Source organism: Perca fluviatilis, chromosome 16 (genome assembly GCF_010015445.1).
Source record: "Perca fluviatilis chromosome 16, GENO_Pfluv_1.0, whole genome shotgun sequence".
Lineage (NCBI taxonomy): Eukaryota > Metazoa > Chordata > Actinopteri > Perciformes > Percidae > Perca > Perca fluviatilis.
In genome coordinates this window covers 27519628-27531415 of record NC_053127.1, presented here as the reverse complement: position 1 = coordinate 27531415, position 11788 = coordinate 27519628, and the positions used below count along the sequence as shown (strand labels likewise).

The window sequence follows — 11788 nt, the reverse complement described above, 5'->3', positions numbered from 1 at the left end:
TGAAGTGCACCAGAATAGAATCCATGTGACTCATTCAAGAAGACGTCAATATTAAAATTCTGTGACATTCACTCAAAAATATTTAGGATTTGAGACAAAAATTTATTATCTGATTTATTTGTACCATATAGTCACATCACATCAGGTGGGAACTAATGGCCCAGTGAGAGAAAAACAACTACATATAGCTGTAGTCATTCCAACAGAAAGTTGCCCAATTACAATGAATGACATGGCAATACTAATAACAGGGATGTCATGTGCGTTTGTCACAGTCACGACTCGTAGAAACATAACTGCATTTGCTCATTGTTATAAATAAATAAAAACATTGCTGCTAGAAATATTCCACATGTAATGCTGGTTCGCGATGATCTGCCTCAACCCCCTCCTCTGATAGTACTGAGTTGCATATCTGGAAGATTCAGAACAAATATGTGTGAAATATACATATAAATAATATGTATTAAAAACAAGCATCCAATCACGACAAAAAGCACCAGCAGAGGCACCACAAATTCAACTACGGTTAATAAAATTAAGATCGTCTTCTTGAAAATAAAGTTGGCAATTAACATTAGAAACTGACAAAAAACATTTACCCACTCTGTGAGTAGCATAAGTTCAAAATGGGAGATTAAGACTTAAAATCAAAAGACTGTTAAGATCGGGCAGTAATCAGTCTAGACCCAGACCTTGATAGAAAACAACAAAAATCATTACCCTTGAACTTAGAGCTGCTCTCCTTCCTGAAACAGAGACACTGGAGGCACAACACTTAAAGAATATATAAGCAGAATGTTTGAATCCGAGGATCTGCTGGGATAAACGGAGCAGGGACAGTGAATGAGCACAGAGAATCAGATCAAAACATTTACACAAATGACCAATCAGCTGAAAAAGAAATGTAAAAAAAGTCAGACATAATACAAAAGTACAGAGTTTACAATAAAGTGACATGATGAAGATGCGATTAAAGGAATATGTATCCAATCTGGTAATAAAACAAGGCTTCTAACAAACACAAAGATAGTTTACCACACTGCAACTGTTCAATGAATGGTGATTAGAGATGCATATTAACTGCATCTGATCGATATATCGATTTAATGATCAACATTAAAATCTCATTGATACAAAGTGAAACTATCGATACATATCACCTTTAAGATGCCTTTATTTTTGAAATTCCCACTTTATATTTAAATTTCTGGAAGAGCTCGGTAATAAAACTGTCAAATCATATTTTTGTTGCTTTTTCGTGAGTGGATATAAATGTAAATGATCGTGTGATATTGTCTCATATCGATCACAGGGCCCTGATTTGAATTGAACCAAAATCGTATCTTGGCAGACTTTGTGACATCGGCAAATATCCTATCGTCTGTTTACATTGTCACCCTCAGTCTTAACTATATTTAACTTAAAGCTATAGTACGTAGTTTCTGTCTCCCCCCATGAGTAATGACAACACTGTCGGCGCGTCCACACACACACACACACACACACACACACACACACACACACACACACACACACACACACACACACACACACACACACACACACACACACACACACACACACACACACACACACACACACACACACACACACACACACACACACACACACACTTGCTAGTAGCCAAGGAGGACACGGAGGATTAAAAAACATGGTGGACTCTTCAGAAGAGGTCATTATGTTCACTCGAGCTTCTGCGCGGGAGAAAGTCGCATAGCCGTACTGAGAAATCCAGAGAGAGTTGTGTGGAGCTGATAGTCTTAATCAGCTTTGTAGCAACTCATTTGGCAATGGCTTGAATGTAACAGTTGTTCACTAATATAAAAAAACGTACGCACTAAAGCTTTAAGTTTTCTTTTCATTACACACAGGACCCCTGACAGTGTCAGTGTCTTACTCCATCCTAGGCTCAGGCTAATGTGGGGACTTTTGAATACTACATCTTCTTAGACTCAATGAGATAGGCCTAAATGGAAGTTAAAAGAATATCAGCTCCTTGCATGCAACGACATAGAAACCCTGAGACAGACGGAAGTGAAAGAAAGTTTTAAAAAGGCATTTCCTTGATAGCCTATTTTCTGCTTGAATGCTAACATGTTAATAGTTGCTACACCTCATCTCACTGGCCTTACTGATGAACCATGCAGTAGCTGTGGGATTTATTTAAAGAAGCGCCCTGATCCTGTCACAGTATGTATAATAAGTCTGTGATCTTTAATCTGTGGTCTTCAAAGCATTCCAGCAGCGCTGTGATTTCAATCTACTTCATGGATTTTATATGATGCCTTTCAGCAACGCAGGGAAAGAGCATGAACTTGTCGCATTCAACTCTTGGTGCAGAAACCAACAGCTGTAAAGCTAAACGATAGCAGGATGGGTTTTTTTTGCTTTTAAGTCCTTTAGAGCAAATTGTGTTGTTGCACTATATATCGCTCTAATATGGTTGCCGTCAGTGGAAAAAAATATTTTAAATAAATCATCATTTATCAAAAAGTGTATAAATGATGAGCATCTTTGCAAAATGGCACCTCTGTGTTATGCTATAAATTATGCTCTTATTGTAGTATCAGGTTATCTGAAAACAAATACACTTTACACAAGTCTGTTGATTCCCGTCCTGGCAAACACATCATTTGCTTTTAGTTACAGAGAGCAAAACATGTTGTAGCATTTCTGATTGTTCTTTTCCTAAACAAAGCGATGCCATTCGATAAGGTACTCCGATGTGCAAAAATTCTCAATTAATGGTGTAAACTGACAGGGATTTCCCCCGTGGATTACTTTCACAGAAGGTCGCAGAGGACCATGGCCACGCCGACAGCAGAGTCCGCGTTTTGTCCGTATACCACCGGCTGAGCAAACGCCTTCTCCACCTCCTGCCTTAGCACCTCATTGCGGGCGATGGCGCTCCCACTGCCCACAATCCTGCGGACCCCCGCCTGCTGCAGACGTTCAGCAGGCATCATGGACGTGATGTTGTCCAGGATTCCGCGGCACAGTGCCCTGGTCAAATGACCCAGAGAGAGATTGGTAGTGGAGATGTTGGTCACCTGACCCAGGCAGAGAGGGTCGTGCCTCTCTCCCAGGATAGTGGGACTCACCCTCAGGTCGCTCGTTTCCTGATTCAGGGCGCTATGAATCAGCTTCTCATATAAGCAGGAATCACTCATCTCCGCACCTGTGAGAGACCACGAGAGGAGCAATTTAACATTTGGGTTAAAAAAATTAAATAATGCATTGTTTTCCCTAGGTTTGTGGAAGACTAGGCGCACGCATTTGGCAGAGAGTTTAGGGGTCCTCCCTCAAGAAAACGTTATGTTTTTCAATTGAAAAAAAAAAAAATGCAATTCCACATAATTTTGGACAATTATCATCACCATATTTGTGTCTAAAATGTCGGAAAAGCTAGACTAGATAATAAATAAATAACACTCAAAAAGCTTGAAGGCAAAAACTTACCTAAGAAGTCCACTGCGGACCAATTACAATCATTAGATATGAGAGAAGTCATTTAATTAATTTTAATGCTCACATTGATTTTACATTCATTCAACTTGGGTGTTGCACCAAAGCCTTATAATGGTAGAAAACAGCATAGAATAAACCAAAATATTGGACACATTAAAGTTTGACCTGATGACGGTGCTAGAGTAGAGTCTTCAACGTTTTTTTAAGCCAAGGAACCCTTAGCTGAAAGAGACGGATCAGGGACCCACAAAAAGGATTATTTATATTTGCTAATAATGTTGGATTCATGTTAAGAAATTTTAGTTTTTGAAAGAAAACTTCCTAAAAATTACAATAATTTGGAGGCCCCCCCTACAGTAACTCTGATGACCCCCCTAGGGGTCCAGGACCCCCTGTTGAAGATCTCTGTGAAGTGATTACAATTCATCCTGAGGGGAACATGAATGTGTGTACAACCAGGGCCTGAACTTTTTTGGCCACCAGCCACTGTGGCAAATGGGTTTTAAAATCCACTGTCCCCACAGGCTTTTTACCAGCCAACTTTGGCATGCGTTTGTTATCGTGTGTAGGTGGTTTTTTGATGACTTGTGGTCCTTAAATCGCTTCTCATTTTAAGTTTTTAGTCCTGATTACAAAAGGATTTAACTTTGCTTTCTCTGAGCCATACACACAACAGTCACTGCAGTACATTTGTTCTGTCGTAAATCAGCCACTCACGAACCTTACCATTGTCGCAAACTGTCCACTAGGGCGATAGGGAGAAAATCAGCTATCACGATATTCTTGACCAAATACCTCGATATAGATATTGCGGCGATATTCTAGGGTTGACAACTGGTGCTTTAACAAAATATCTTCACACTTAGATTTTAGATTTCCCCACATTACTGATGATTATCATCAGTAATGTGGACATCATGTCTAAGTGGGGAAAAGGCAAATAATAGAACAGCTAGAACAGTCTGGTAAGTTCAGAAAAGTACATCACTTTACTGTAATGCAGCCTTTAAAACCAGGAAAAGACAAAACTTATGTCATATCACGATATTATGATATCCAAAATCTAAGACAATATCTAGTCTCATATCACGATATCGATATAATATCGATATATTGCCCAGCCCTACTGCCCACTTGGTAATAAAAGGTATTCTTTTACTTTTCTTTGAATCATCCTCATCTTTTTGTTGGTTGCTTTGTTCCAGGTGGCCTCTTCACCCCAGTAATGTGTCGCAACATTTTAAAGCTCAAATCCAAGGACTTGGTTGAAATATGTAAGAAGAGTGGCAAAAAACAATCTGATGAATCCCTCAATACTCATTAGCTACACGCCAAGGAGGCCGGTAGATGGGCGGTTTCACCTGCCAATGGCAAAATTCACCTGCATTTGACGCGGTGTTAATTTCAGGCCCTGTGTACAACACTTCATGGCAATCAATCCAATAAAAACCACATATGCCATTTCGTGGTGACACTAGAGGAAAAGTCAGGGGATCACCAGAGTCATTAAGAATATTTGATTCAGGGCCCAGGAATTCCTCCACCAAATAACATAGCAATCTATTCAATAGCTGTAATATGTTAGTTTGGACCAAAGTAGTAAACTGACACTGCTGCCCCTAGAGCTCCAATACTATCATGGCTTAAAGTGCTCATATTATGCTCATTTTCGGGTTCATAATTGTATTTAGAGGTTATATCAGAATAGGTTTACATGGTTTAATTTTCAAAAAACACCATATTTTTGTTGTACTGCACATTGCTGCAGCTCCTCTTTTCACCCTGTGTGTTGAGCTCTCTCTCTCTGTTTTAGCGACAGAGTGAGACATCTCACTTCTGTTCCATCTTTGTTGGGAGTCGCACTTGCGCAGTATCTAGGTAAGGACTGCTAGCCAGTCAGAAGCAGAGTATGAGGGAGTTCCATGCTGGCAGCTAGGCGAGCATTATAGATTATTATCTACTACAGTAGAGCTGTTTGGAGCAGTTTGTGAACAGTGTTTTCTGTTGGAAATGAAGTCCCTTTGGGGTGGACTTTGAGCTTTTTCACTTTGTAAACCTATAACGTGCGCAAAAAAGATACATAACACAATAAAGGAAAGGGAAAAAGGAAAAAAGCATAACATGAGCACTTTAAAATACATACCGAGCTCTTTCATCCAGGAAGTGAGCATCTCCACAAAAGTGGCCAGTGCATTCCCTCCATTGAGTGAAGCCGCCACCGCTAAGTACGAGTCCTCAAAGTAGGGGAAGTAGGAGATGGAGGAGGCAGGCTGAGGAGAATCTGGAGGTCTGAAGTCAGCTGGCATGGCGAAGGTCAGCTGGGCTGAAGTGCTTATGTTAAGAACTGAGAAATTAGGATAAAAATACAAAACTGTTATCTAAGGCATATGAACTACCAGCTCCAAACAAGACACACTGATGGCAGGATCACATCTGATCCACAATGCATTCGTTTTCTGTGTGTGCTCAAACATAATGAGTACAAACTAAGACATGGGTATTTACTGCTGTGTACTTTTTGTTATTGTTGAGTCTTTTTCATTCACATGTTAAACATTTCTCATGCTTTGTTATTGTTCCTTTTGCTGTTAACTACAGTAAAATTAAGCATTATCAGTAGGGGTGGGAATCCCAGGGTACCTCACCACACGATACGCGATACATGGCTCACACTACCGATAATATCATGATACAGCAATTCTGCGATAACCAATATATTGCTACACAATCCTATCATGATACATCATGATATTGGTCTAACGATGAATAGAAAATGCCCGTGAAAAGGTTAAGCGCAGGTTTTATTCTCTTTATTCACTGCAAGTCCAAACGGTTAGAAAACAATTCTGCAGCGCCAGTTTTTCAGTCTGTAAATTAAAATTACAGAACTATAGAGCACCTATGGGTCCATACTTTGGACTTAAATGTGGCAGGGGCATTTTCTTTTCTTTTTTCAAACTCCTGTCTGCCATCCCATTGAAAACCTCTTCCTCTTTGGCTAGTTAACTTATGTTCAAGTTTTCCTCATTCATGTGTTGAGCGCCACCCCGAGGAGCCATGAAGTAGCGACACTGGGAGCAGGGAAATCTATTTAGAGCGCCTCATTTTATTAATTAAAATATTGATATTTGGCGCCAGCATACGATTATCGCATCGCACCGAGAAGGACAACAACATATTGTCATACTGATATTTTGTCCCACCCCTAATTATCAGTACTGCAAAAGTAGAAGAAATCTAATGGATGTGATATCATGGCACAGCCTTAATGGATTTTTTCATCTGAAGTGCACGTACAGTCTAATGGTGCGTTCTTTTTGTCTTGTAATCGCGACTAGTAGCTCGAGTGTGACGTGACATCCGTGTCGAAAAACGAGAAACAAACTCGGGGTCCTCTGAGTTCAGACGACTCGACGAGTCGTATATATACGACCTCGGGGGCGTTCTTTTTGCAACTTCCGGTTCGTAACTCCGAAAAACGACTCGTAGATCGACTTCGGTGGACAAAAAGAACGCACCATAAGTGTCTGTATGGATTCACTGCATTAAGTGTGATCCTGGCCCTGAGTGAAAGGACTGAACTTCCTGTTTCACCTGCATCTGTTTGCGCACTCATGCAGGAGTAGACGGAGCTCTGGAAGTCTCCCAGGGCGGCCCCTACTGGCGTACCAGCAGGGATACCATGCCAGTCAGAGCACGTCTGTCCCGCCAAGCCACCAGATGGCACACACTGAGGAAGCAGGTGCAAAGGGAAGCCGGCACCCTTCAGACTAGAGCATGCACACACACCCACAATAGCTTGTTACGCATAACAACAGTTCATTACAAGCTTACACTGCCATAGTGATTAGTGATTTCAGTTTAACACCAAGCATGCACAAACTATAGAACATATTTCATGCATTTAGTACTTGACCTAAACAGGAAGTTCTTTATACATGTCTATGTTCCACTGGTTGGAGGAGGTGTTGAAGAAGCCCCAGCTGGCTGCATTCTGTGGCGTCATCACACACCCATCCAAACCACACAGCATGGAAACCACATAGTCCTGGATGGTACCTGCGACTGTGAAGTCCTCCAGGAACTCAGGCCTGCAGTGAAACCACGCATCTTGAAGTTCACTTTCATACCACAAAACCAAGCGGCGCAGTAGTACATGGGATTTATCTTTATTTCTTTTTTTTAAAGTGCATGCTGACCTGTGTCTCATGTACCAGAAGATTGTTGCGCAGCCAAACCCAGTGGCCACGCTGATGTGTGAATGTGGTTTTGGAAGTGAGGACAGGAAGTGACTGCTGCAGCGCCCATCCTGCCAGGTGACCAGCTGACTGGTGTCTGTGGTTGTGAAGAAATCCCTCTTGGACCAATCAGAACCTGCGAGAGAGGGGCAATGGAACAACACAGCAGACCAGATAAATTATATCTGACTTTACAAAAACCTTTCCAGAAAGGAAGCATGAGAAGATTACAGCTAGCATATAATGATACTTTGAGAATACTACTTAAAAGGCCTAGATCAGGGGTGTGAAACTCATTTTCCCAGAGGGCCACACTGGAAAAAGAGTATCACACCAAGGGCCACACATGTAGAGTTTATTGACGTGCTTTTGTCACTGCAGGTCACTTTTTTTTTTTTTTGTGTCTTACACGAGTTAATACGCTTGAAGCTGTAGTAAGAAATCTTGTGTATAAATGTATCTGTGTACTTGATGTGTGTATGAATGAGATTATCTTGGTCATATCCAACATCAGATTCAGTACTGTTTGTTGTCAGTCTCAGATATGGAGACACTGTCACAAATGCCTATTTTTAAGAGTATGGATGAGGTATTTAAATATATATATTTTTTTTTATATTTTATATAATGAAATTGTATAATGCCTCTGGGATTATTTATGTATGTAAGTGTTGTGTGTATTGTGCTGTCATTTTATTGGACCATGAATCCGTAATAAAGTCTTATTATTATTTCCAGTAGCATAGATTTACTATGATTACAAACCTATTTTTATATCAGGTTTTGGATGCAAACAGCAGAGGGCAGCATAGTTGTAAAATACCTACAATGGACCAACCAGTTGTCAGAGTTATAAGAAGAATTCAGTACCTTTAACTGCCCAGCTCCTCAATCCATTTTCAAAAAGCATCCTAAAAAGGTCATCTGTGTTACAGACTGGAGAATCAGTAACAATTATTACATAATTGTCTAATTGCAATTTTTTTTTTTTACGTAATTGCCGTTTCTTTGTTTTTCCGCAATTAATTGCGAACATGAGCTAAGGTCCTAAGGGGTATGACTGTTGATGGTAATTGTTGATTTTGCTTAGATGTGCCAAATTGCATTCGTTAGTGTGATTGCGTAAGTGATTATTGGTGTTTATTGTCAATTTTATGTTCATTTAAGAAAAAAATACAAGGTTTTATGATAACAAAGAGGCGTGGTTTACTTCATAGGCTGTGTACCTGTGCTATTACATTATCTGGGTCACATAGCTGTGATATAACAAAAAGATGTTTAATGGGATTCATTCAAAAGTTTAATTTGTCTGAAAAAGTAATACATAATTTTTTTTTTATTTGACTAAAAGAGACAATTATTTCTGAGACAACTATTTGTACGGTAACATTTGAAATTGTTATAGCTCTAGTGTAATTCAGCAGTCTGAAAACTTCACTCTCTTATTGATCCCCATGGCCATTACTGCTGAATGTTTTTTTGTAAAGCCTGTGGTCTGGTTAAACATTATGGGAACTGTTGTCCCAATCAAACTGTGAATGATCTTTAGTCTCTAAAGACAGAGGGGAATGTTAAGAGTCATATATGTACATTCTCTTCCACAAACAACTCAACTTTATCTAGAGGAATCATACTTAAATAATAAAAAGTACTGTATATATAGTAGGAAACTGGAGATAACATTTGCTTTGGTTATAATGAATTCTGAACACGTTCAAAATGTCCTAGATAAAATAGTTTGTGATATGAACTCTACCTGATGTCGAATTTTAATCTTCATTATGCATGTTAACATAGAGACTTGTGTGTAACATACTGCTATTGTTGTCTGTCTGCAGCCCCCTCCATCTGCTACATGACCAAATTAACAGGTAGTGAGTAACATTTTAAGGGCTCTGAGGCAATATCAGCTCTTATTAACAGTGTACGTGCATCATATACTGAAACACTAATACTACTCAAACGTGAGATCCAGTAGTATAACCATTTTATTTTCAATATAAGAGAAAACTGAATGTATGAAATACATTATTAATGTAGCTCTTTGGAAACGTTTCAAAGAGCTACAAGAGTGTGATGTGGGACCCTTATATTGGGGCCCTTCCAGGGATCATAAGATTAAAGAGCTTCTTGGCCAAGTATAGTTTAAAGGCAATCCTATAGGCCAAACTTGCCTTACTGACTGTGGAAACAAATATCCCTCTGGGAAAATCAATCTAAATCTTTATCTTAAGGCTCCAGGTAAGATGTATGCAGGTAGACACACTCTGAGAGTCAAAACAAAGACGATAGAGATCCAGCGTATTTAAATGATTAACTACATTTAATTGCAATTGCATTGTATGTTTTTTATTGCAAAGTATGTATTGCAAAGTATGTATTGCAAAGTATGTTTTTGTACAACAACAGCAACAACACACACACACACACACACACACACACACACACACACACACACACACACAACACACACACACACACACACACCTACCTGAGCTCTGGCTACTTGTCCTCATATTATAGCCTACATCATAGCAGTGGTAAAGGCAGGCAAAAAAGGGGAGTAGCCCCAGGCAAGGCTCCAGATTGGATTTCCATGATGAAATATAATAGTAAACCCATTTACTAAACCCAAATTCCATCTTCTGAGATGAGGAATTTGGCTCCTACATACCAGAGCAGACACTGTAGTAGCTTGAGGGCTTTATGGCATATAGGTCCTGTATTCTTCTGAACTGGGGCCCCTCTTTATTCCAGGGTCATATGGTTCTTTATTTGTTTTTACTTCTGCATCTGCATAAGCACTATTCTGGTTGTAATTACAAAGTGTTGTGCACAAGTGTGTTCATGTTGGGGGCCAGGACCATCAAACTTGGTCTGAAAATAATCTCTCTTTACGATGTCTTAACAGTCCTCTCTGAATTTAACACTTCAAAATGACTATACAAGTGTATTTCCTGCTCAAACATGTTCACAGCCGTTGCTTCACAATTTAGCACAACTTGTGAAATGCAACAGCGTGCGTGCATGCATGCAGGAGGCAGCCAGGTAGTAGTCTTACCGCTCTTTGCTTTCCAGAATAAAACTCCGTGCATCTGTCCGGACAGCCCGATGCGGATGACATGCTGCAGTTTGTCTCTGGGCAGCAGGCCGAGGCACCGGTTCAGAGTGTCTATGATCCGGCCACTTTCCTGCTCTTTCGCCTGCGCGGCATGGACACGTAGCCAGGTTAACGTTACACTCGGATCAAACGCACAGCAATGTTCATGTTGCTGAGTTGAACTATGAAGTTGTGCGGTACGTGAACTCACCTTTATCAAGTTATGATCGATTATATCAGACGTAGTAGGCAAAGCGTGACTCGCAGCCACCGATCTGGAGCCAGTTTCAAATAAAACGGTTTTTACCGACGTGGTGCCCACATCTACACCCAGGACATAGGTAGACATTGCTGCTGATGAAACGTTGGCACTCAGCTGTACGGTGTTGATGGCATCATCAAGGCAAAGTCAACCCTGCTGCGTTCATGGGGAAACAGGCAATCGGAAATTCTATTCTAGGGACTATATAACCGATTAGTTCCATCACTAAAATACTGCAAATCACAGCAAAACGTTAGAGAGAAATGATCAAAATCAGAGAGAAAAGGCATAGTGTGGAGAAAGGTAAATCAGCATTGGGATAACGCAATAAAAGGGAGACATTTTCACTCAATCCAAAGAACAAGAAGTAGGCTATGTTTAACCATTGTGTTGACTTCGGTTCAAATTGACCCGTTTTCAATTTTTGTTTTATATCAGAAAATATGGGACGTAGAAATAAGCGCTGAAAATGTGTAGAAGAAAAATTTAACAATTTAAAACGCTGGAAAAAGCAAAAAAAAACTGTGAAAAAAGGCGTCAAACACGTTTTTTTCAAGGTTGACTGGAAGACAACACAAGACGACGTAGGGGAACACAACGGAAAGAGCAAGTAACAGTAAGCAGGCTGAGAATTGGGCACACAGCAACCTCAGCAGTAGGCCTACACTTTTCATTATAGGAAAGCATCCAACAGGT

At 40.1% G+C, this 11788-nt stretch overlaps 1 protein-coding gene across 3 annotated transcripts; it reads right to left on the bottom strand.

Moving 5' to 3' along the window:
• Positions 1–100: 100 nt before the first annotated feature.
• shpk (sedoheptulokinase) lies at positions 101–11385 on the bottom strand. 3 transcript variants are annotated; one of them, XM_039777425.1, is made up of 9 exons: positions 11042–11384; positions 10792–10933; positions 7692–7866; positions 7431–7583; positions 7087–7262; positions 5636–5836; positions 3126–3202; positions 724–816; positions 101–415 (listed from the first exon to the last, which is right to left on the bottom strand). In XM_039777425.1, exons 1-9 carry the CDS (start codon positions 11177–11179, stop codon positions 338–340), a joined length of 1233 nt encoding a protein of 410 aa, XP_039633359.1. In that variant the 5' UTR covers positions 11180–11384; the 3' UTR covers positions 101–337. The 3 variants fall into 3 exon arrangements, with proteins under 3 accessions (XP_039633359.1, XP_039633358.1, XP_039633357.1); XM_039777424.1 differs by lacking the exon at positions 101–415 and having other exon boundaries at positions 2806–3202; positions 11042–11385; XM_039777423.1 differs by lacking the exons at positions 101–415; positions 724–816 and having other exon boundaries at positions 1758–3202.
• Between the last annotated feature and the right edge of the window lie 403 nt (positions 11386–11788).

What these genes read in the sequence shown, in the direction of transcription:
- shpk (XM_039777424.1), bottom strand. Translation starts at nt 11,179, where the DNA reads ATGTCTACCTATGTCCTGGGTGTAGATGTGGGCACCACGTCGGTAAAA. An exon ending in TTCTGGTACATGAGACACAG is followed by an intron (nt 7,584 to 7,691) that starts GTCAGCATGCAC and finishes GTTTCACTGCAG; the next exon opens with GCCTGAGTTCCTGGAGGACT. An exon ending in GAGTGCGCAAACAGATGCAG is followed by an intron (nt 5,837 to 7,086) that starts GTGAAACAGGAA and finishes CTAATTTCTCAG; the next exon opens with TTCTTAACATAAGCACTTCA.